At 53.5% G+C, this 20,698-nt stretch overlaps 1 protein-coding gene across 3 annotated transcripts in view; it reads left to right on the forward strand.

Moving 5' to 3' along the window:
• LOC105702992 (protein dead ringer) overlaps positions 1-20,698 on the forward strand; it is a 158,625-nt gene that overhangs the window by 47,437 nt on the left and 90,490 nt on the right. For all 3 annotated transcript variants that reach the window (XM_012431025.2, XM_012431026.2, XM_012431027.2), the window contains exons 2-3: positions 7,725-7,928; positions 9,264-9,605. In XM_012431025.2, the coding sequence (XP_012286448.1) occupies positions 7,725-7,928; positions 9,264-9,605 (546 nt within the window). The remainder of the gene's footprint in view (positions 1-7,724; positions 7,929-9,263; positions 9,606-20,698) is intronic.

Consider the following 20,698-nt stretch of genomic DNA (forward strand, 5'->3'; position numbering starts at 1 on the left):
TGTTTTGACCATTCTGTATCTCACTTTCACCTATCTCGCGTTTTAACATTCTTTCATCTCGCTTTGTCGCTCTACCCCCTCGGCGTATAATCGACGTAAATATACTGCTGTCACGAAGGACATCGACGATCGGGGAGGAAAAGGAGCGAGAGGGTCGCCACCGGGAGCGAATACTTCGAGTTTTCTGTCGGGAATTCTGAGATTGGGCTCCCAAAATGGGCTCCTTCGGGATTATCTCGAAATTCGTGTTCGACTCGTCCTTGGAAAAGGATCCTTCTCCGAAACTCAACGTGGAAGTTTACAAGAAGCGTGTCGACACTACTTGGAGATTACTCGAAAGAAGAAAAATGGTCGACGTTCGAGAGGGTAAAAATCGAGATTTCACCGATGCTCTCCAATTTTATACCCGAATATAATCGGTGGAATAGCAAATGACATTCCCTACCAGGCGTTTATTCATCGACTAGCTACAATTACATCGAAAGTGTCCAAATGAAATTTTAACCATTCTCCCTTCGCGGCTTTTATTCGTCTTTTACCTTTATTTTCGTCGTTCTTAGTTTCGAGCATCGTCAATGGTATCAATACTTTTAAATTTTGTCATTTCGTTTAAAGCGTTCGTTTCGAGTGTCGCTCCAGATCGATCTAGGGATTTCGAGGTCTCTTGGAATTGGAGGGGAAAAATCGGGATTTGGTCCCCGGGACTCGTTCGGTCGGATGTGAGAGTAAAAGGGGTGGAAAAAGGTGTGTGCGGTTAAAAATCGGTCAGGAGGGAGAACAAGAGCGTAGGTGGAGTCGCCTCGGCCGTACTCGAGATCGGATCGAAATCCGGCGCGGCGATACCGAAATACCAAATAGTTTTCTAAAACTGTATGACAGACGGACAGCTGGCCGTCATTAAAACCCCATTAGCAAGGGGCTCACCCTCGGACTCGGCAAGACAGCCCCAAGTTCTAACAATATCTTCCGCAGCGGCCCCCCCACACCCACGCTATTAATATTGCTATTCCTTGCAGAAACAAGCTTGGCTGCTCTTTTTGCCCCTTTCCTTGGACGCGGATCATCCCGGCGATATGTCCCTGCCAGGTATCGTTCAATTGACGGTTACAAGGGAAAAATCACCTGACTCCAAAACGGTGGAGGTCCAGATCTCTTCGCCCACCCAACGCGAAATACTCCCCGCCATGACATATCTACCCGACTTATGATACTCATCTTAAATATCCATCAATTTCTATAAAACTTATTACAATTTAACTGTCTTAGGTCACTGATGTGGGAGAAGGTTTGAAATGTGTAATTATCCGAAAAATGAATAAACGTGACCGTGGTGATATTTTTTTCCTAGGCTTCGATTGTTGCACAAGCGTTGTCGTCTGGGCTTATTTTTTAAGGGAAAGGAGGTTTTTATTTTTCATTCTCTTTCCAACGACCGCGGATGCATTTTTTTTGGATGCTGCGCACCGCGAGGACGGTCCCTCGTGCACATTCGACGCCAAATTAACGTGTGTTTGACACCGCGGCATTGTCTATTGGAATCCATCCCATTCGGTGTCTGGTCGCGGTGTAAATTCGCTCCTCTTGCGAAAAGTAACGACGACAAGCGTCTGTCGACGTCGTCGATTTCAAAGGAGCCTCTCGTCTTTGGGTGTAGGCCGAGCTCGACGTCGCGACGCTCTCGGCGATTCATGAAAAATCTAAAGGAAATACATCTATGAATATAATGTGAAGATTAAAAACGATAGATATGGGATTAGGCTGTCTAGAGAGTAATCGTCCAATAATATCATCTCGGCTATTCCGCCTCCTCGTAATCGTATTCATGGAGGGTCCCTGTCACTCCAACGAGGTGAATTGTTTAACAAAGTAAAATAAATGAGCTCGGTACGTGGATTTTATAGGACGCTAACGAGGAATCCGCACGCCATGCGTCTCATTCGTAGAGACGATTGCGACAAAAGGAGAAGCAATTCGCACGAAATCCGCACAACTTACGGCCTGTCACGCGACACGTTTTTTGCGAGTGCAATTTTTCGAGCATCCCATTGGGGAATTCCGATGCCGGTTTTTTCTTGTCCCACGTGAAGTGCGAGTCGTGTTCTCTTGTTTTAAGTAGCCTCTTTTTGCCTTTTTTGCTTCGGAGGCCGATCTCGCGGAAATGTCTCTTGACTCCGGGTTTTTTGGGATTCGGCGGTCGTCTAAGACTTCCGGGACTTTTCAAGGGCCCCGGCATCGGGGAATTCGAGGAAGTCGCGAATGTGGGTCAAGTTCGAAATAGCCTTGGCTCGCGAGGCCTCGTCCGTCAACGGGGGCGCGACGTCTCCGTTGGTTTCGCGCGAAGAGGTGGCTTCTCGATCGCGAATCGCGATATGGCTTTTATTCTGGAGCGAGTTCTTCCGCACCATGGATAGAATTCGACGCCGATAAAGCTTTATGATGACCCGATGGTATTTGCATTCGGACATCGCGATGAATCGAGATCTAAGGTTGTCATAAGGCACGTGTTGTCGAATCGATGACTTCGAGGATGATCCGGGAATTCTCGCACGCTCCCAAGGGTCGGGAAGGATTCTGTGATTTTATTATCCGCGCTATAAATTGTACTTTGAAGGCTGATTTTCCTTGAGAATAAATTCGTTAAAAGGAGGACTTTCCGTTCTCTTCCAAAAATCTTGACCCATTATCGCAATTACGCGTTGACGAAAGGTCGACTCGTAAACTGGAGCGAGGGGACGAGCCCATGTTTTTCTGGGATTTTTGTAAAATCGCCAAAAGATCCGAGGTTTCGGAACGTGGACATCAAGGATGGCCCCGGAATTTTCGCTCTCTCCTAAGGAGTTGAGAAAAGAATCAAGGTTATTATTTTACACGCTATAATTGGCACTTTGTAGTCCGATTCGCTTCGAGGATAAATTCGTTAAAAAGGGGACTGCTCGTTGTTTGAAAAAACAATATTGGCTAGTGTTCGCAGTTTCGCGACGTCGCGATGTCGCGAGGTCGACTCGCCGGCCAAGGCGAGTGGACTCGCCCTTTTTGTCCGGGGCCATTCGGGACACTCGGTCTTGCCGCGCAATAAAATGTTAAAAGATGAGAGATCGCTTGAACCGCGCAAACCGCTTCTACACCCGGCCCAATAAGAAAAGGTCCCTCCGGGCTGGAGAAGACCGAAATAACACGCTAGCCTGCACTCGTGTTCTCGTGTACCGCCGCGACGAGATAGAGAAGGAGTCCCGTGGGACCGGGAGCGGCGGGAGGAGGGAGCCGGAGAGAGGGAGAGACATAGAGAGGGAGGGAACGGGAGAAAGATGGTTCGGCTTTGTAGAGGCAGATCAAACTCGGCGGGTCATTAATAAAATCTGGCGGAGCAGCCATCGTCCGTCTCTCATTCCCACCGCACCGGCTTGATTTACATTACACAAATACGGCCCTATAAATAGCGATATGGTGGCGTTTCGCGGCTTTTCTTCCGCCGCCCGGGAGGGACGTCTCCCGACCTTCTCACCTTTTGTTCCTTCCCCTCTCCCTAAATGGCGTCTATCGGGCGCCGTTTAACGTCAAATCGAATGCATCGATGCACCGGACGGCGGGGAACGAGTCCTTGGAGGACCTCCTCTTTCCTTCCTGCACGACCCGCAACCTCTGGAGCATTTACCATCGACGTTTCCCCGGCATTTGTCAAGGTGCGTGTAAGTAATAACCGATCGGGAGGCGATCCCGAAATCTATCGATCGATCGACTCCCCCGACGAACACCGAGCCCGAAATAACCTCGGGACGGTCGCAAGTCGCGTTTGGAATCGATATCTGCCGAAAGGACAGCCTCGGGGGATCGATCATTCTCGATAGGATCGACATCGACTCGATATTGGAACGATCTCCGGATCTAAATCGATCGCGGGGACTAAACGACTTCGATTCGAGGCAGTTCGCCTCGGAGTGTCCCAGGCCGAGCCCGCGACCCATCGATGAAGCCGTGATGTCTCCTCGGGAACTCCGCGGGGGTTCCTGCGGGACTCGTGTAGGTGCTCGAGCTCTCGTCCTTTTTGTTGCTCGGTGTCGATAAACCTCCGGCCCATTCATCGGATCTTCCCGGCCAGCCGTTGAGAGGGCTTCGAGGGTTAGCGACAGTGCCGGATTTGCCGGTTCGCACCTTACAGATTATGAAACGATGGTCAACGTCGAACCGTTCGTTTGAAGATTGGAAATAACATAAGTATCCCTTATTAAAATCCTTCCCCTCTTTCTTCTTCGTCTTAAAAAGGACTTATTAGCGTTAACTTCCCGCGTAACTCTTTTTTTTTTTCGGATAAAAGTTCCAACTTCCCCTCCTATTCCAGGCGCTAAACGAATCTCCCATTTCTTATGAGAAAACGTGGGGGTTTCAATTGTTTTCGTTTAATTTAACATTCAGTTTAATATTTCTTAATTCAACAGTAAACAGAATAGAAGATAAATACAAGGTTAACCATTTTAGATTCGGATAATATTCAAATAATAATTTTCTACAGAAAGCCTACGTAAAAGTGCCATCACCAAAAAGACCGCAGAACGAGCCGACGTTAACATATTCCTCGAGGTATCTTTTGGAAAAGGTCGAAGGAACCTCAAAAAGTAAATGTTAAACGAAATTCGACATGGTTTCCAGCAACAAAACGTGCAGATCGCGATCGGTCTCGCAAATACAAAATAATACCGTTCCGTTCCCAGAACCGTCGTCGGCGAAATCTTCGACGTCGCCGAGCGGCCCGATCGCAGTGGCTCCGATTTGGCGGGCGTCCAATCCCTAAAAGTGGTCGTAGATTATTATTGGTATTTGGGCATCGGCTCAAAAGGAACGAACGGTCTCTGGCATAAGGTGGATTCGTCGGTCTCGGATGGTGTTAAGCCCCGGGTACAGGTACTCGTGGGCGTCGGCAGAGAGGTGGTTGCTCGCGCGCGCCAAAAAGGGATCCCGAGAAGTAATCGCGCGATATTTCACGGGGCCCGGGGTTAGGGCCTCTCTCTCTCACTTTGCTTGAATTAATCGGCTGCATAATACGAGCGGCTTTGTAGTGCCTCGTCGTTTTGGGCGCCCCTCTGTGCATAAAACGGTGCACCGTGCCCCCGGCACTTCTTCATAAGGACACCCACGAGTCCTACGCCGAAAGCTTCGACTCCCAGTGGCGTAGTCCCTGTCTCGATCTCGAAGCAACTAAGGGTCGAACGTTTTTCGATTCGCGTGTCCGGTGATATTCAAACGCTGCCATGCCAGATTCGATGACGACTAATCGAAGCTCGTCGACTGAGCCGGTCGTTTGCGATCGGACGTCCCGTTTCGCGACAGTTATCCCCTCGGCGTCCGAAGGATATTTCGAGGCACTTTGCTCGGCTGCGACCTCGACGTGATAATTAGAAGATTTAGAGACGTTATGCCGCCTCGAGCGTTTAGCCGATGATTTACTGGCCGCGTCGAGAGAGAGAGGGAGAAAGAGAGACAGCCCGGACGCGTATCCGCGTATCTCTCGGGCTTTGTACCTCGTGTGTTACGGCGCGCACACACGCGCGACGCTCGCCGCGCGTTAGACACTCTAAAGTATTAACAATAAAACAATTGAATGAGGTCCGCGGGGTAATAAATCACGAGAGCCTGGTTATCTCTCGTGGCCGGGCGAGAGTCGCGGCTCCCCGCCCACCCGGCCACTAACCTACGGTAAATTTAGCTATTGTCCTGCCCGGGTTATTAAATCCCGTCGAAATGTCTTCATGAGGAGGCCGCGTAATTCGCCACCGTTTAGCCCTCCCCCCTCCAGCAGCCTTATATAAATGGAGATGCTTTTTATAACGCGAAGATAATGGCGCACGCCTTCGAGATAGAGCGGTTAGGTTGGTTTTCGCCGCGTAGGCGAGAGGCGCGTGCGCGTCCCGTTGCTACGCAACCGAGAGTGGCGTCGCTGACCGCGTTACCCTGGCAACGGAGGACGCTGTTGATCCGCTTACGGTTACGGCCGTTCGAATGGGAGGTTAGGCAAATTGCGGCCGTTTACCGACCGGTGACCGAAAGTTCGTGAAATCGAATCGATCGGATGCTTTCTACGGAGAACAACGCTTTCTATCGATTATCTATCGAGTGCGAGTCGTTACGGTTGCTCGGATTAGAGGTCGACCAATTTGCAAGAGTGGACCAGTGGCCGAAGAGTTCGTCAAGGCGAAGATGTTTTTTCTTTTATCCAAGGCGTAGCTTTCTTTTGACTTGCGAATCGTCATGGCTGTTCGCGTAGGAGGTCAGGTATTATAGATTGTGAACGGTTAACGACCACTGACGGTAGAGCTGGTCGAAATGAATCGGTGGAATCGTTCCTACGGAGACCAATTTCTTCTTCTGAGAATAGGCGTGGACGCGCGTCGATATAAAAATCGACGTTAAAACAAGGAAAAAGCGGTTTCCAGGCACCGGCTGTATCTTTTGCGGGCTCCCGACAAGGTCGACTGGAATTCAGAGAATGGGCTCGTTCGGTGTTTGAATAGGACCTCATCTTTGAGCACCACGCCTCTCCCTCGCCTCGCTCGCCATTGTCCGTGTCAATATTGTCACACGTGCTGAAAACGCCGACATAAGGCCCCGATGCGCGTCCGATTCCACCTGAGATTCGTGATGCCGAACTGGCGTTCGGGCCTCGTTCCCGGGCCCGATGTTTATCCAAGTCCATCCTTTCTAGGTGGGGCCTCGCGATGCACGATTTGAATAACCGAAATCGGATGTATCCATTTGCATGCACCGCCCGAATTCGGGCTCCCCTGGGCCCCGAGGAGGACACGATGATGTCGCGCGATCCCCGCCTCGATAGCGTACCTGTCCGATCCCAAATCCGATTGTTTCTTCTTATCGGGAGGAAGGAAATGATTATAGGTTTCAATTTTGAGGGAAACGTTGAGACAAGAACCTGTCTAGTTATTACCGGGCGCCGGGTATTTGGTTTGCGTTAATAATATCCCCGACCTAACGACGCGTTGTTCGTTTCGTGAGTCGCTCTCGCTCGTAAATAGACGCGACTCTGTCGAAGGAGAGCGCGTTTACGAGCGCATACGTCCGCGGGTTTCGGACGGTAGGCTGGCGTGAGTCGAGCTACCTGTGCGAATTGCGCGAGGTACCATCGGGCAAGGTGTTTCTAACTGGGAAAGGCGATTCCAATGAGAACGCCCGGGGAATAAAGTATCGCTCTTGATGACGCGTGTGTTGCAACTCGCGCATTAGCCGAACGCGGGCTAGGTGGCGCCCTCCGATAGCCGCTATCTCACGGGGCCGTATATAATATGATGCTCGCCGGTTTTAACGATTGTTTAATGTCGCGATATCTGACCTGCTTATTTCCTTCCGCCGAGTGGTCTAGAACGCGAGCTGGCTGAAATTGCCCCCCGCAGTCCTCGGTTGGGGCAATAACTCAAGAAACTTTCAGCCGAAAAATGCACCTGTCAATGCTGTAATTATTGTGGCCTCCTTTTTGTAAAGAGAGGACGAAGAGGGGAACAAAATTTGTAATTTGAACTCCTTTCAAGGCAAAAGGACGTTAAGCAACGTTTGATACCGATAGCGAGTAGATTCGTTAAGGTTTCTTCATGGGTGGTCGACATAAGATTGAATTTTGATGGGGCGATTGGGTGGATGGTGTTTCTCAAAGAAACGGTAGATGAGTCTGGCGACCTAACGAAGACCGGAAATGTAAATCGGATTGTCTTTCGACGTTTCAGTCACATCAGGAGGAGGACTTGTCGGACCCGGACCTCCAGGATGAAGAGAGTGGCGAAGAGTTGCCCCAGCAGCCGCTCCAGGGCAACAATCATTCGCCATCGGATGCCACGTCCATTCCCGTCACGACGCCGACGCCGCTTACGCACCTCAACAGCCTCATGAGCTCGCACCACCCTCATTTCCTGACCAAACTCAAAATCGAGGTCAGTTGGCACGAGTATGGCACCCGGGTACCCCTTATATGAGCAAAGCTTCGAATTTTTAATTCTAAACTAGGAGAGAATTTCAAGTCTACCCCGGATGGTTTCCCATCGCAGAGGACGAGCAGACGCGACGGTTTAGCTGTAAATTACCCCTGTAAAAAATGTTAAGATTGAATTCTTCTTATCAAAGTGTCACAAGGGACGCAACGAACGTTCGATCTCGCGTGGGATGAATTTACTCGTCAATATTTCCTCGAGGACGGTGTAAACGCAAGGTCGGGGCCAGTTAGGAGGCGGTCGAAGCCGTCGACGGATGAGAAGCGAACGATTCTATTATCCCGACGCCCGAGGGTCCGGAAGAGGGATGACTATTCCGGCGAAAATGCGCCATTACCGGCATTACGCGAGTGCGGTTACTCGCGGCGGGTCTCCACCTCCCTTATTAACCCTATGAACCCTCGGTGCTGATTAGCGCCGAGACGCTAATCCCGGAAACCCCGCGAATCGACGGTGAACGAGCGGCCGTACTTTTCCGCGCGGTCTGTCCGTCCGCGTCTTTACGCTCCCTTCGGTCCCCGACGTCGCTTATACGGCTCGGTCTTATAACCCACGGCATTAAATAAATCTCACGCTCCTCCCGTTATATACTCGCAGAAGTTTTTACTCGACGACCTGGCAGCCTCGTGGAGGAGAGTCGTGGTCGTCGCCGAATGGAGAACGCGGTACCATCGAGGACCAAATGCCCATCATTTTTGTGACGTTGAAGTAGTCCTCAACCGGTGGGATCTTTGGAACTCGATTCTTTATCGGGGATGTAGGTTTTTTAGTGGACGATTAACCCTTTCGCTCCTGCGGTACCGATCGTCGGCTTGCCACCTCTGAACTGGATTCGTGACCTGGGTGTACGTACGGGATACGGATAACGTTTGGTACTTTACCCCATGGTCTATTTGAAGAGGCTTGAAATTGACATTGCAATGGAAAAGCGCCCATTTAGTGAAAATCATTGGTATCCTGTCAAACGAGTACCCGTTGTACTAACTCGTGGCGGCTGAATGTGGCTACCGCAGCTATTTGTATGTTCGTCGGCAAGCAACCGATTATCCGTTTCAGCGAAAGGGTTAAGGAGGACATCGTCGTCCCTCGCGAACGGAACCCAGCTTTCCCGTTTCCGCGCCCCTTAGCTACGGTTCGCATCCCCGATTCAGAGGAGCGCCCTCGCTGAACCACCCGCTCGCCGTTATCAACGAAAGTTTCTTCTTCCCGGTGACGTTCGACCCGACCCCGGGCGCGATCTGTTGTGGCTGCGACATCTCGGACCCTGATCCACCGCAGAACGACATGGAGGCGCTGGGCGGCAAAAGCGGCCTGGAGGCGCTCCAGGCCGCGATGGGCAGCGGCGGCTTCAACCTGCCGTTCTCGTTCCCGCCACCGGCCGCGTTCCTGGCGCCGCAGCACCACCCCCAGAACAGCCACCCCGCGGCCACGGGGACCTCGGGCAACGCCCTGACCACCTCCTCGGCCAGCTCGCATTCGAGCGAGTCGTCGCAGGGCAGCCAGAGGAACGGCGAGGTGCGCGACAGCGGGATCCACGGAGGCCAGTCCAGCGCCGCGGCCGCCGCGGGGAGCGCCCATCAGCAGCAGACCAGCTGGAGCTTCGAGGAGCAGTTTAAACAGGTGCGTCAGGCAAGTACCTAACTACCTACCTATCCGTCGGGTGCGTCTTCCGGGGGCCCCGCGAGCGGCAGGACGGAGGTCCTCCCGGTCGGATCCTCCGGCCACCCGAGCGGCAGGTCCAGCACCCAAAGTTGGAAGGCGTCCGCGCGGCCCCGTGCCACGGCGCGAGGCCCTCGGAAGAAGTTTGACGGCGGCAAGTGACACCGCGGTAACGGGCGTGTAATTACCGGCCCCGAAGTGTCGGGCCCCCCTAATTAATGCAACGACGGGAGGCTAATTATTACTTTTACACGCCGGCGTGAGATAATTGCCGGCCGCGCGGATCCACCGAAACGACGACGGCGGCCGCGACGGAAGGGGTAGAAGAGCATCGGCCTGGACTTCGGCCCGGGGCGATCGCGACTCCGGACCCTGAGGGAGGAGTCATAGAATTGGCCGGACCGCGCGTCGCGGCCTCGTTAACGCTTTTTGCGTGTACGCGGGACGCGCCCCGGGTCCGGGGCCGGTCCGCGGCACCACCGCACTCGGCGCTCTCGGTTTTTCTCCCCCGGGGGTGTGGTGGTGGATTACCATTTAGATTGTTCGGGTGCCGACGAGGCCGTCGATGCGCGCCGTCCTGGGTCGGGACGCCGCGTCGATCCGCCACGGAGGGGACCCTGCGCGATTCGGGCGTCCAAAGCGCCCGGATCTCGCATTCGCGACGCGGTCGGATCGCCGGAGGTCCACCGGGTTCCGCCGCCACCGCCGCGAAAATCTCGCCCCCCCCGGGCGCCGCTTCGAATTTAATACAGACATTTTTAACGTGCCGTCCGACGCCGGCGAGGGGCGAGATAGGGAGGGGGTCGGAAAGGGCAAGCAGCGGAGCTAAAATGAAAAGCTCCACCCACCGGTCTCTCTCTCGCGGATCGCATCCATCATTCCGCGGGGGCGTACTCGCGGTCTTTAATCTTCCTCCCTTCGACGATGGCGGGATACGTATGGCGTTCGCTCCCTTCCCCCTTTGGGGGCCGTCTCGGGATCCGCGAAGCCTCGACCTCTCGCGAGATTCCCGCTCGCCCTCGAGCCCTTTCCGCCGCGCGCGGCCCGATGGCGTCCATTTGCCGTTTTTCGGTCCCCCCCCCCTGCCGTCGCTAAACGGGTATTACATCGTCCGGAATGAACGATCGCGCCGATTTGGGGAAACGGAACGCGGAGAGGCGCGCGAGGGACGGATCCGAAGGCGCTCGACCGAGGAGGGCGCGAGATCCCTCGGACCTCGCAAAACGGGCCGAAAGGAGGCGCGCGATTGGCGGGATCGCGGATCGGCGTGCTCGAGATTCGAACGGTCTAGACGCCGAGACGATGGTAATTCGAGGATAAAAGTACCTCCGACAGGTTTATAGTCAGTTGGTTATTGTCTTGAAATAGGGTACCGGGGTCCCGGGGGTTGCCTTGGGCGGAGGCACCGTCTCCGTCTCTCTCGCGTCCCACCCCTCTCGCCGCCGGCCGGCCCTCCCCGGCTCGAAATAAAAGTGTTTGAGTAAAATACAAGCGGGATGTATCTACTGTACACAAAGTAATGTACCAACACAGTTTTGCTACTCGTGGCGAGCTACCACGGCAGTAACACTGTAGCACTATACTTTGCAGCCATTGTGAAATAACTCGTAAACCTGCAAATTGCCGGCTATTTCTCTTCCATATACGTGTATACGACGACCTTTTACACCGGCCCGGGGCCGTGTGGGTGAGCCGGGGGGGGGGGCGGGGAGGCGCGGGGCTCGTCCGCTCCGGACGCCAGGGCGCAAGCGCACACGGACGCGCGCGGACCGACTTTATAAACCGACGTTACACTTTCGCCTCGTTCCGAGGGTCCTCGCGCGGGGACCGGAGCGAGCGCCCTCGCGCGAGTGCGAGCGAGCGCGGTCCCTCGGGATGAGCCCGCGGTGCTCCCCCTCGCCCTCCCACTCTCCCGTGGTGGATCGCTCCGCCGAGTTAGTTATCATTGTGATTATGCAAATGCATTATCATTATGCAAATCCCTCGGAGTACTAAAAGCCGCGGGAATGGCGGGCGCGCGCGCGCGCGCACGCCGCTCGCAGCGATCCGCTCCGAGGGGTTTGCATAGGTGGGTGGGTCGCCTCGCAATTTGGCGAGATGACCTTTTTCCGGCCGACTTCCACGTACCCGTCGGGCTTCGGACAATCGCCGCCGTCGGCCCGGACGTCTCGCGTCGTCGCGCACCCAATCGCCGTCGATCGCGAATTATCGAATGACCGGTCCCCGCCAATCGCCGCCGAGCGAGGTCGACCGCGGCCAATCGCCTGCCATCTGAGACTCTGCTATTGTATGAATATACGATTAAGTTTTGAAGGGGGAAATTGACAGTTTTGTGCACGATTTTGAAATGTCGAGCAGTTACGCGACTTCGCGGCATACGAATCCATTTGCATACGAATCCATTCGTATGCGAGAAATATCCGATTGGGACCTGAGAATCGGGTGCCTAGAATATTGAGGCGATCGCCGCCGGTTTGACCTAATCATGGCCGGCTGCACCCTGTCGCGAGGAAGGTCTACTTTATCTCGTCTGAAGCCAGTTGATTTGGAAAAGACTTTTTTTAAGGGATTGCCCCGAAACGTTTGAGACTGACTCGCGATCGCGAGCACCTAATGGCTCGTGTCCACGTGTAACTAAAACTTGTGAGAGCAAGAAATGGCGCAGGTTACTTGCACGTGGACGCGAGCCATAAAGAATGTCCTGGTAGTTAAGAAATTGGATTTGTAAAATGACTTATTTCGATTAATCGACATGGTGCTTTGCTGTAGAAGTTTGGTTATTATAGGATTTTGGAAGGCTTTCTGACTTTTGTGGGCTTGCATGTATTCTATCGCAATGGATTAATCGTTAACCATTCTATCCAGTCGCCATCAACTGTGCCCGTCTATGGGTGACTATAGCCGGCTACTCTTCAGGGTGTATCGGATTACTTTGACCAATGATGAAGTTCTGTGGTCTTCCGAGAAACCCTTTCATATTGCCAAGACACTAAATACGAATTACGAAACGATCGGTATTCGAGAATTGCGAGCGACAGCGGTTTACGATCCATCGAAGGACGGGCCTCGGATTTATGCCGCTGCTCGGTCGACAACGACATTAAAGCGCGAATTCTTTGATCTGCCTGAAACTAATTTAGAACCCGTCCGACCGGCATGAATCCATTTGATCAACCACGCTTAGCCACGTTTTCCTGTGAATGTTTATTTTCGCGACCATTGACATCGCGACCGATCCCCGAAATGCCGGAAAATCCTCCTCGGTGAAGTCACAACCCGTAAGTTTCGAAACGTTGCGGTTGCGCAGTGCGCGGAACTACGTGACATCGTTGGATATTCCTCGTAAGACTCGTGCCAGATAAACCGTAGAATCGCATTGCCTCGATAGACGAACGTGCCATATCTGACCTAAGTTTCACCTGTTTCAATCTGTCTCTGGCAGAAGCATTGACGGAGATCAGGTTTGCGTTCATAGTACGAGAGGAACGCGATAAAGGATATTATCGCGTCGCTGGAATAAGCCAAGGCATATATCCAAGAGGAATCGATTGAATATCGACGGATACTTTCCAACCGGTACATCTAGATATAAAGGAACAACATTTTATGTCATATAGATACGTTCAATTTGCCGCGGTTGATCGATTCGGCCGAACCCAGCCCAGTTGGCGAACGGCGAAGCTTTCCCGGGCCAGCGGTCGTCGTTAAAATTCGCGTAAAAAGGTCGTAACTCGGCATATCTCTCCATGTCGCGAACTCGGGCTTTGCCTTCTCCGTTTCCACGAGTGCAATGTCTATATGCCCTACAGGTGTATCGGGCGCGCGCGCGTATCGCGGGCGAACGGACACCGTCGTTTGCCCTCGGTTTGCAACTCGGTAGAGTTTCGCGCTCAGTACACGTAAACTCGACCATACACATTACTGGAAACGTTTCACTTAGCAACCTGGACCCGTCAAGAGGACTTGGCTGCACCGTCCCCACGCCTGGTCAACCCTATCCGGAGTTGGATAAAGGCCTAGAGTGTCGCAAATCTGAAAATAGACAACCTACGAAAAGAGATCAATGTACGGTTAAGCGGTTCGTTTACGTGACTGGGGCGCGTGCCATATTTCTGGACTTTTTTTTTTCATTTTTTTTTCACACTTTTTCTCACTGGAGATTCGAAGAATCCTCGCATCGATAGCGAAAGCGTTCCGGGGAGCGTCGGTAAGGCAGAACGCGCGCGATGGCAACGGCCAGCTCCCGGTACCACCGCGGTCACGTTTGTCCAATAATTGGATAAGGCCGTAAATAATGCGGCCACTAGCTACCAACGTTTTCTGCCTGCTCGTTAGAAACCATTATGGACTCGTCTCGTTGGCGTTACGACTTTGAGACCCAGGGAGCAGCACCGCTCGGCGCCTCGCTCCCGGCCCTCGAGTGGTAGCTCTCCCGATCCATTTTTTCACCGTTAAACCATAGACTCTCGGGAAAAGACCGAGGAGCGCCGAGTTCTCGCTCGGCTAACTCGCCGGCCCTGACCAACCGCCGACAGCTCTGCCAAATCGTCCGCCGTTAAACGGCGCTTTCGTTTACAAGCCAACGCCGGGGCCGTACTCGGGGCGTTATCACCTCCGCGCGAGGAGGTGCCTCGGCGTTTACCCCGTGCCGATGTATCGATCGCGCGTAAATCGGGACGTTAGGACTCGGTTAGGATATAATGAAGGACGCTTCGGAAGAAACTCTTCCTCCGAAGCGTTGATCGGGAAGGGTACGACTCCTCTGCGGGGCAATTTAGATTTTTCTTGCCCTCCGATGAGAGGGAACGTCGGTTCCGCGCCGCTAAACGCCGGGGTCGCTCATCGCGGAACGCCGGATCGCTTCTCGGAGGTGTCGTTCGATTCCGCCGTTTAAAACGCACCGCGGTTCGCCGGTTCCGAGTAGAGGGCCCGACGCGTCGTGGCGCTGCAGCGCGCGGAGCCGCGGCGGTGCGTCCGGGGCCTCGCCTAGCTCCGCGGCGAACCGATGGCGGTTCTCGGGCGCGTAAAAAGCGTCTTTCGCACCTCCGCCGCTAAACGGGCGAGCCGCGATCCCAGGGAAATTTGTTTATTCTCGCTCTCCTCGCGGCTTTACGAGGTGCGCTCTCTCTCGCCCTCTCCGCGCGGAGCCGGGAGGGAACCAGGGGCGATGGAAAAGCGAGGTTAAAGCGGTTAACGAGGGCCCTCGTCTCCCCGACACCTCGTTTCGCTCCGAAGTGCGCCGTCTCGATCGCGACCGTGCATTTACGCCCGGCAACGCCGACGGAAAAGCGGTCGGCGGCCCGAAAACAATAGACCCCGAAGACGAGGCAAATCAGTCCCGAGGAATGTCGAGAGTTGCCGACGTTCACGCGTTTTTTCTCTTTCAAAACCGCGATCTGCATAATTTTTTCAGTTTACGGCCCCGTTGATCTCGGCGATGACTTCTTACGGCACTCGCGGTATAGAGGCGTTCCCGGACACGAAGATCCGCGGAGGCTTCGAGATCCTGGATCGGACCGGAGTACATCCTCAAGGGCGCCTTCTTATTTCTCCGGCAGTCTGTTTCTCGTTCACCGGATATATCTCAATAACGGCGTAATCGCGATCGCGGCCCGACTCGGGAAAAACGTCGAGGAGCGACCGCTCTCGGCGGCAAAAGTGGTACCGCTCGCAGCCTCTCTCGTCCTTGTCGCGTAAAATCCCGAGGATCAACTTCCTCGCGCACGACACGCGAGGACCGCCGGCAATAACGTCTTCCTTCGTGTGCGTCCCGTCTCCGTAAATCCGCCGCTTCTTTCGGCCCTTTTCTTCCCGATGCAGCGACCCGGGTGGCGGGCGACTCGGACTCGAGGTTAATCGAGCGATTCGCCCCAGACGCCTCCCAGGAATCGGTCCGGTCGCTCCCAGAAATCCCCCGGAAGGTCCCAGGACCTTTTCCTCCGACTCGACCTCGGCACCTTCCGCGATCGACATCTTCGCCCGGCGTGGACCCAAATCACTACGAATCTCGGCGCGACGGACGCGACGGAATCGTGGACCATCGGCGGGGAGTTATATATTTTGACCCTGGTTAGCATACCAAAGGCGTATTACATTATACGACAACTCGCGGCCGCCATTATAATGAATATCTCCGGGACGTGAGCCCATTCACGCGGCGGCCGTCGCGGGCGTCGCGTGCGCGCGCCTCCACGGGCCGGTGGTCCCCGAAGAGGCCCACGAAGAGCTCCGCGGTCCGGGGATGTCATTTGAATTTCAATGAGAGCCCCTCCGAGATGGGCGAGTTGCCGGTGTCGCCCGCGTTCATTCACCGACACGAGTGGGACGCGTGCTCGTGTGCCTCCGCGTTTTAGAGGTGCCCCGTATTCCTCGGCGTGCTCTCTATACCTCGCACGGTATATTGTACATTCCACATTGTACATTGTACATATTGTATATCGTATATTGTGCGCCGCGGTCGCGACCATCGCGCCGGCGACAAACGCACCGACCGATACCGATGCAGGCGACACGGGCCGTTTAACGGCGGGACCGTAGCCGCGCATTCACGCTCTCGTATTTCAACGAGGGAGGGACGGGGCACAAAAGTTCTGCCCAACAAAGACGGATTATCTACGATCGTCCCGCGTTCTGCCCTCAAAGACAACGCCGACGACCGCGACTTCTCGAAATCACGGGGAGGGATCGTCGCCATTGACCCTTGTTTCGTTGTCGGATCCTGGGATATGCGTGGGGGTGGATTTGAGGTGCCTTTGAGAGTTCCTTAACGCGGATGATCGGATATCTCGCATTTCCTCCATATCACTTGAAATAGCTGGCCGAGTAGGTGTCAACGCTGAGCAAAAGTAGTCTCAAAATACCGCCAGTCCCTGAAAGGGATACGATGCACGACCACGGAAAGAATGAATAACTTAATAAATCCTAACTTCGCAAACTATAGTTGGATGTCATACCTTTTCATGGACCGGCGCCTATTTCCCGGTTCGGGCGGTGCTCTTGATACTATTTTTTTCAGGGGACGGTGATAAAATATCTAACCCGTAAATAAAATAAGAACAAGAATGGAACTGGACTATTTTAGCTATCCTTGGTATTGTAGAATTTAATGGTGTTGGAGGGTGGAGAAGAAATTTCTTCGAGTTTCCTTGATGGAGCGAACCCGGCGAGGTTAGGTTAGGTTACGCTTTTGATCGATTAGAAACGTTTTTCCGAGGTTGAGGCGGCGAACGCGACGCGGACTCGTGCAGAGCCGAAGCCTAGAAAACTCGAAGCCGCTTAAATGCCCGCGGTTAACGACTGCGCGATCGCGCGATCACGCGCGTCACGTATCTCGCGTTAGCGAAAGCGCGACTCGGCGAACAACCCTTAAGAGACGAGTATGCCCGCTCGAGGTGTCGATGAACGGCAACTCGACCGCCAAGGTGCGGGAAGTAATCCCGAAGGTTACGTTATATTTCTCCTTCTATTTACATATTTATTTATCCAATAGCCAAGTCTATCCATGCCGTATAGAACCCCCGTAGGCGGCCGCGTCGCCGTGCACTTGGCGCGAAACTCGATCGCGTTCGACGGTCCCTCGAGCGCGCGTACATCCTCCGTCGCATGTATTCCGCATTAATTCTCTGGCTACACGCATATCCCTTGTTCGTCCGCCCATAGATACGGCGAGAGGTCGCTGCTCGATCGAATCCCCCATAAATCGCAGCTCCTCCCTGGAAGAGGAACTCGAAGAACCTTCCGGTCACGCATCCGGGTCCCGTCCGGAACACCGGGGCCTAACCCCGTCGCCTTCCCAGAAGGGAGTCCCGTTTGATTTAGACATTTGCGAGGCAAACGGTCCCCGGGGCTCGGTAAATTTGGAATACTCGTTAGAGCAAGGGCCCGGGGGGTCTTCGGGGCCGGTAGTCCGGGGGTGGGATGCGCAAAGGCAGAGAATGCGCGTCGCGCGCATCGGCCGGGCCAGTTTACGATGTTGAATGACAAACAAGCCGGGCCGCGGCGCGATATCTCGCTCCGCATACATCTCTCATCGCATAATGGGACTCGCTCGTTTTCTCCTTATTCCTTTGACATACGCTGCAGATAGGTACATATCCGCCTTGCGGTTACGTCCCCTGCATCGCGTTGGTCCCTCTGCCCTCTCATTTGCCGCACGACTCCTCTTTCTCTTTCTCTCTCCCTCTCTCCCTCTCTTTCTCTTTCTCAATGACTAATGGAGTCACGGAACTGCTGGATCGCTCGCTCTTGCGCCGGACGGAGACGGTGAGATCGGCCGAATCGCGAGAGCGAGCGAGAACGAGCGACGACCATGACGCGAGCCAGAGCGAGACGGAACCCTCTCGGCCGATCTTTTTCGAACGTTCCATACGAGATGTGAGATTTACGCTTCCCGGAATCGGAGAACTCGCGGCTTCCTCTCTATTATAGAAACGAGCCGATGCAAGGGGCACCCGCCGATGCCGGGGAAACGCCGCGAAGGAGCCGAGATATCGGAAGAGAACCCTTTTTTTCCTCTCGCCGCGACGTCTGGCCGACTCCTGCACGCAGACGTAATTTTCCGTAATAACGCGCTCGCCTCTGAGCGCGGTTTCTCATTACGCGGCCGCGTGGGAGTCCGCTGGGCTCCGACCACGGATCAAACGTTACAAAGCGTAGGCTGACAGGAATCGGACCCCTTTCTGTCCCGCCTTAACCTTCCGCTCTGGAACGCGTTATACGTCCTCGTCTTCTACCTACTCCGATGGATGGAACCTTTTTATTCGCACTTCGAAGCACAATTCTCAGCTAAAAAGGCCCCGGATAGACAAAGTGATGCCAAATCTCCAACAAATTTGCCTCATAAAAGGTCATGAAATGAGTCATGAGGGTGTTGCTTGTGAGTCCTTGTTTGGAACTTATATCTGCGGTACGCAATGACGAACCAAAAATGCTTAAATATGAAACGAAGTTAAGTACGTGCAATGTCTCAATGTTTGTCCGCATATGACCACCTAAATGTATCTCAAGCGGTGCTGATGAACAATTGCAGCGTCTATGGCTCATATTTGAGCCATGGCGTGACAAATTTACCGGAAATTTTTATACAAATTTATTGTGCAATATGCGTACATGTGTTGCAGACATGTCATGGAGCAAATGATCTGCGAATTGTTTGTAATGTGATTTTCCTCACATGATGATCATGAATTTCTATCTGGGGTGCAACATCGAGATTCGTCGTTGTCCACATGCTTCCAGGATCAATGTTTTTTTTTTTAGAATAATTTCGTGTAAGGCAAGAATTTGGTGTTCGCCCTTTGTCCGGAAATTGGAGTTTCCTGGCTCGTATGGGCTCGGGTGTCCGAGTTCCGAAAGATCAACGTGTTTTTCCATCCGGCTTGGTTCATCCATCAAGAGTCGGATATCAGTCGAGGTGACTCGAGTCGACTCGCATTCGAGAAGTCGGAAAAGAGAGGGAGCCCTCATTCTTCCCTTCCGCTCTTCTTCTCTGCTTTCATCCGAAGGGCACTTCTTTTCTTATCTTTTTTTATGTTTTTTTGATTTTCTGAAGATTTTTTGGAGTTACTTTTGGGCCAAATTTAGATGCGGTAATTCGAGGCGGATGGCGGCTCGGCTCGAGTAATTTGGATTTTTAGCTTTATTTAATGGAGAAGGCGAGAGCGAGATAGATGGTCCCAACTGAGACTGTTATCAATAGTTAATCTTCCTCGTTGGTATCGGATTTTCAGGACGCGTGGAATTAAACGCGGCGACGTAGGCGTGATGGAAAATATTCCACCGATTCCAATTTTGCGACCGATGATTGATGAAGATCGGGGAATCACGATTTATCGCAAATCCACGGGAGATTAATGACTCGTCCTGGGCCAATTCGTTGGAGATGTTGCGGAAATCCATCGAAAACTCGGGCTACCGTTTCTTCGAGCCGTCCGGAGAGCGGCAATTAATAATCTCTCGCGGATGTCGCTTGGAAGTTCGTCATCCCGCGACGAGCCGATTTGCGTCAATGCAGACGAAATGATAACGGAGGACGCGCGATCATTCCGTCGAGGGTCAACTTCTCTTGAATCGAAGGAGCACCGTCGTTCGATTCCGCGAGCTCCGAGCGAGAAGTGATTTGCATTTCAAGTGCAAACTCGGAGTCACGTTCTGACGTCGATGCTCGTCATCTCGTGTGGTTTTCTGGGTAGATAGGTATCGCGAAACTCGGGAGAAATACATCTCTCGGAAGAAACGAAAGGCTGCTGGGACCGTCCTAAAAGTCTTGCGGATTCGTCGCGGCGATAGGTTGGGTCTTGGGAGAACGTAGAGGACTCGTAGGTGCGATTTCGTTTGATTCCGACTCGGGCACCCTCGACGGGACAGTCGGGTCCGACCGGGTCCGCCGTTCGGTAACTATCGCCCAATTACTGCGTTTACAGCTCGTTTGCCGGCATCGGGTCGGTAATCGGCCGATTGTTCTGGCCACTGGCCGGCGGACAAAGTGGCCGCGTGCGTTTCGCGTTTCTCCGCGGGCGCACCTTGGCCGTACCTGGCCAAGGTGCTCGGCATTTCCGCAGGCGGCCAGACGTTGGCACCTCGTTCGTTCGACATTGTGTCAATTTCGGCCACGCGTGCTGTATGATTGCTGGAATTACAGGAGGGTAGGAATGCGAGGTGAGGACTCGTTGTCAGACATTGGACCCATTGCTGGGGCTGATTGCCGGGAACTATTGCTAGGCTTATTGCCGGTTGCGTTATCGGACATGTTTCTAGGATACGTTGGAAAGATTGTCGGAACTCATTGACGGGAACCGTTGCCGAGCACGTTGCCAGACACATTACTGAACATATTTCCAGGGTATGTCGGGCCCATTGTCGGGACTCATTGCCAAACGCATTACCGGATGCGTTTCTAGGATACGTTGTTGAACACGGGGTCGGGGCTCGTTGTTAGGCTTATTGCCAGACCCATTGCCAAGACCCAATGCCGAACCCAACGTGCTCTGGCGCACGCAAAGTCGACGGCTCACTTCAGCGCAGCCGAACCCTCTTCAAGTCGAGCAAATCGTTTG

Source organism: Orussus abietinus, unplaced genomic scaffold (assembly GCF_000612105.2).
Source record: "Orussus abietinus isolate OABI.00-Male unplaced genomic scaffold, Oabi_2.0 scaffold141, whole genome shotgun sequence".
In the NCBI taxonomy this organism is placed as follows: domain Eukaryota; kingdom Metazoa; phylum Arthropoda; class Insecta; order Hymenoptera; family Orussidae; genus Orussus; species Orussus abietinus.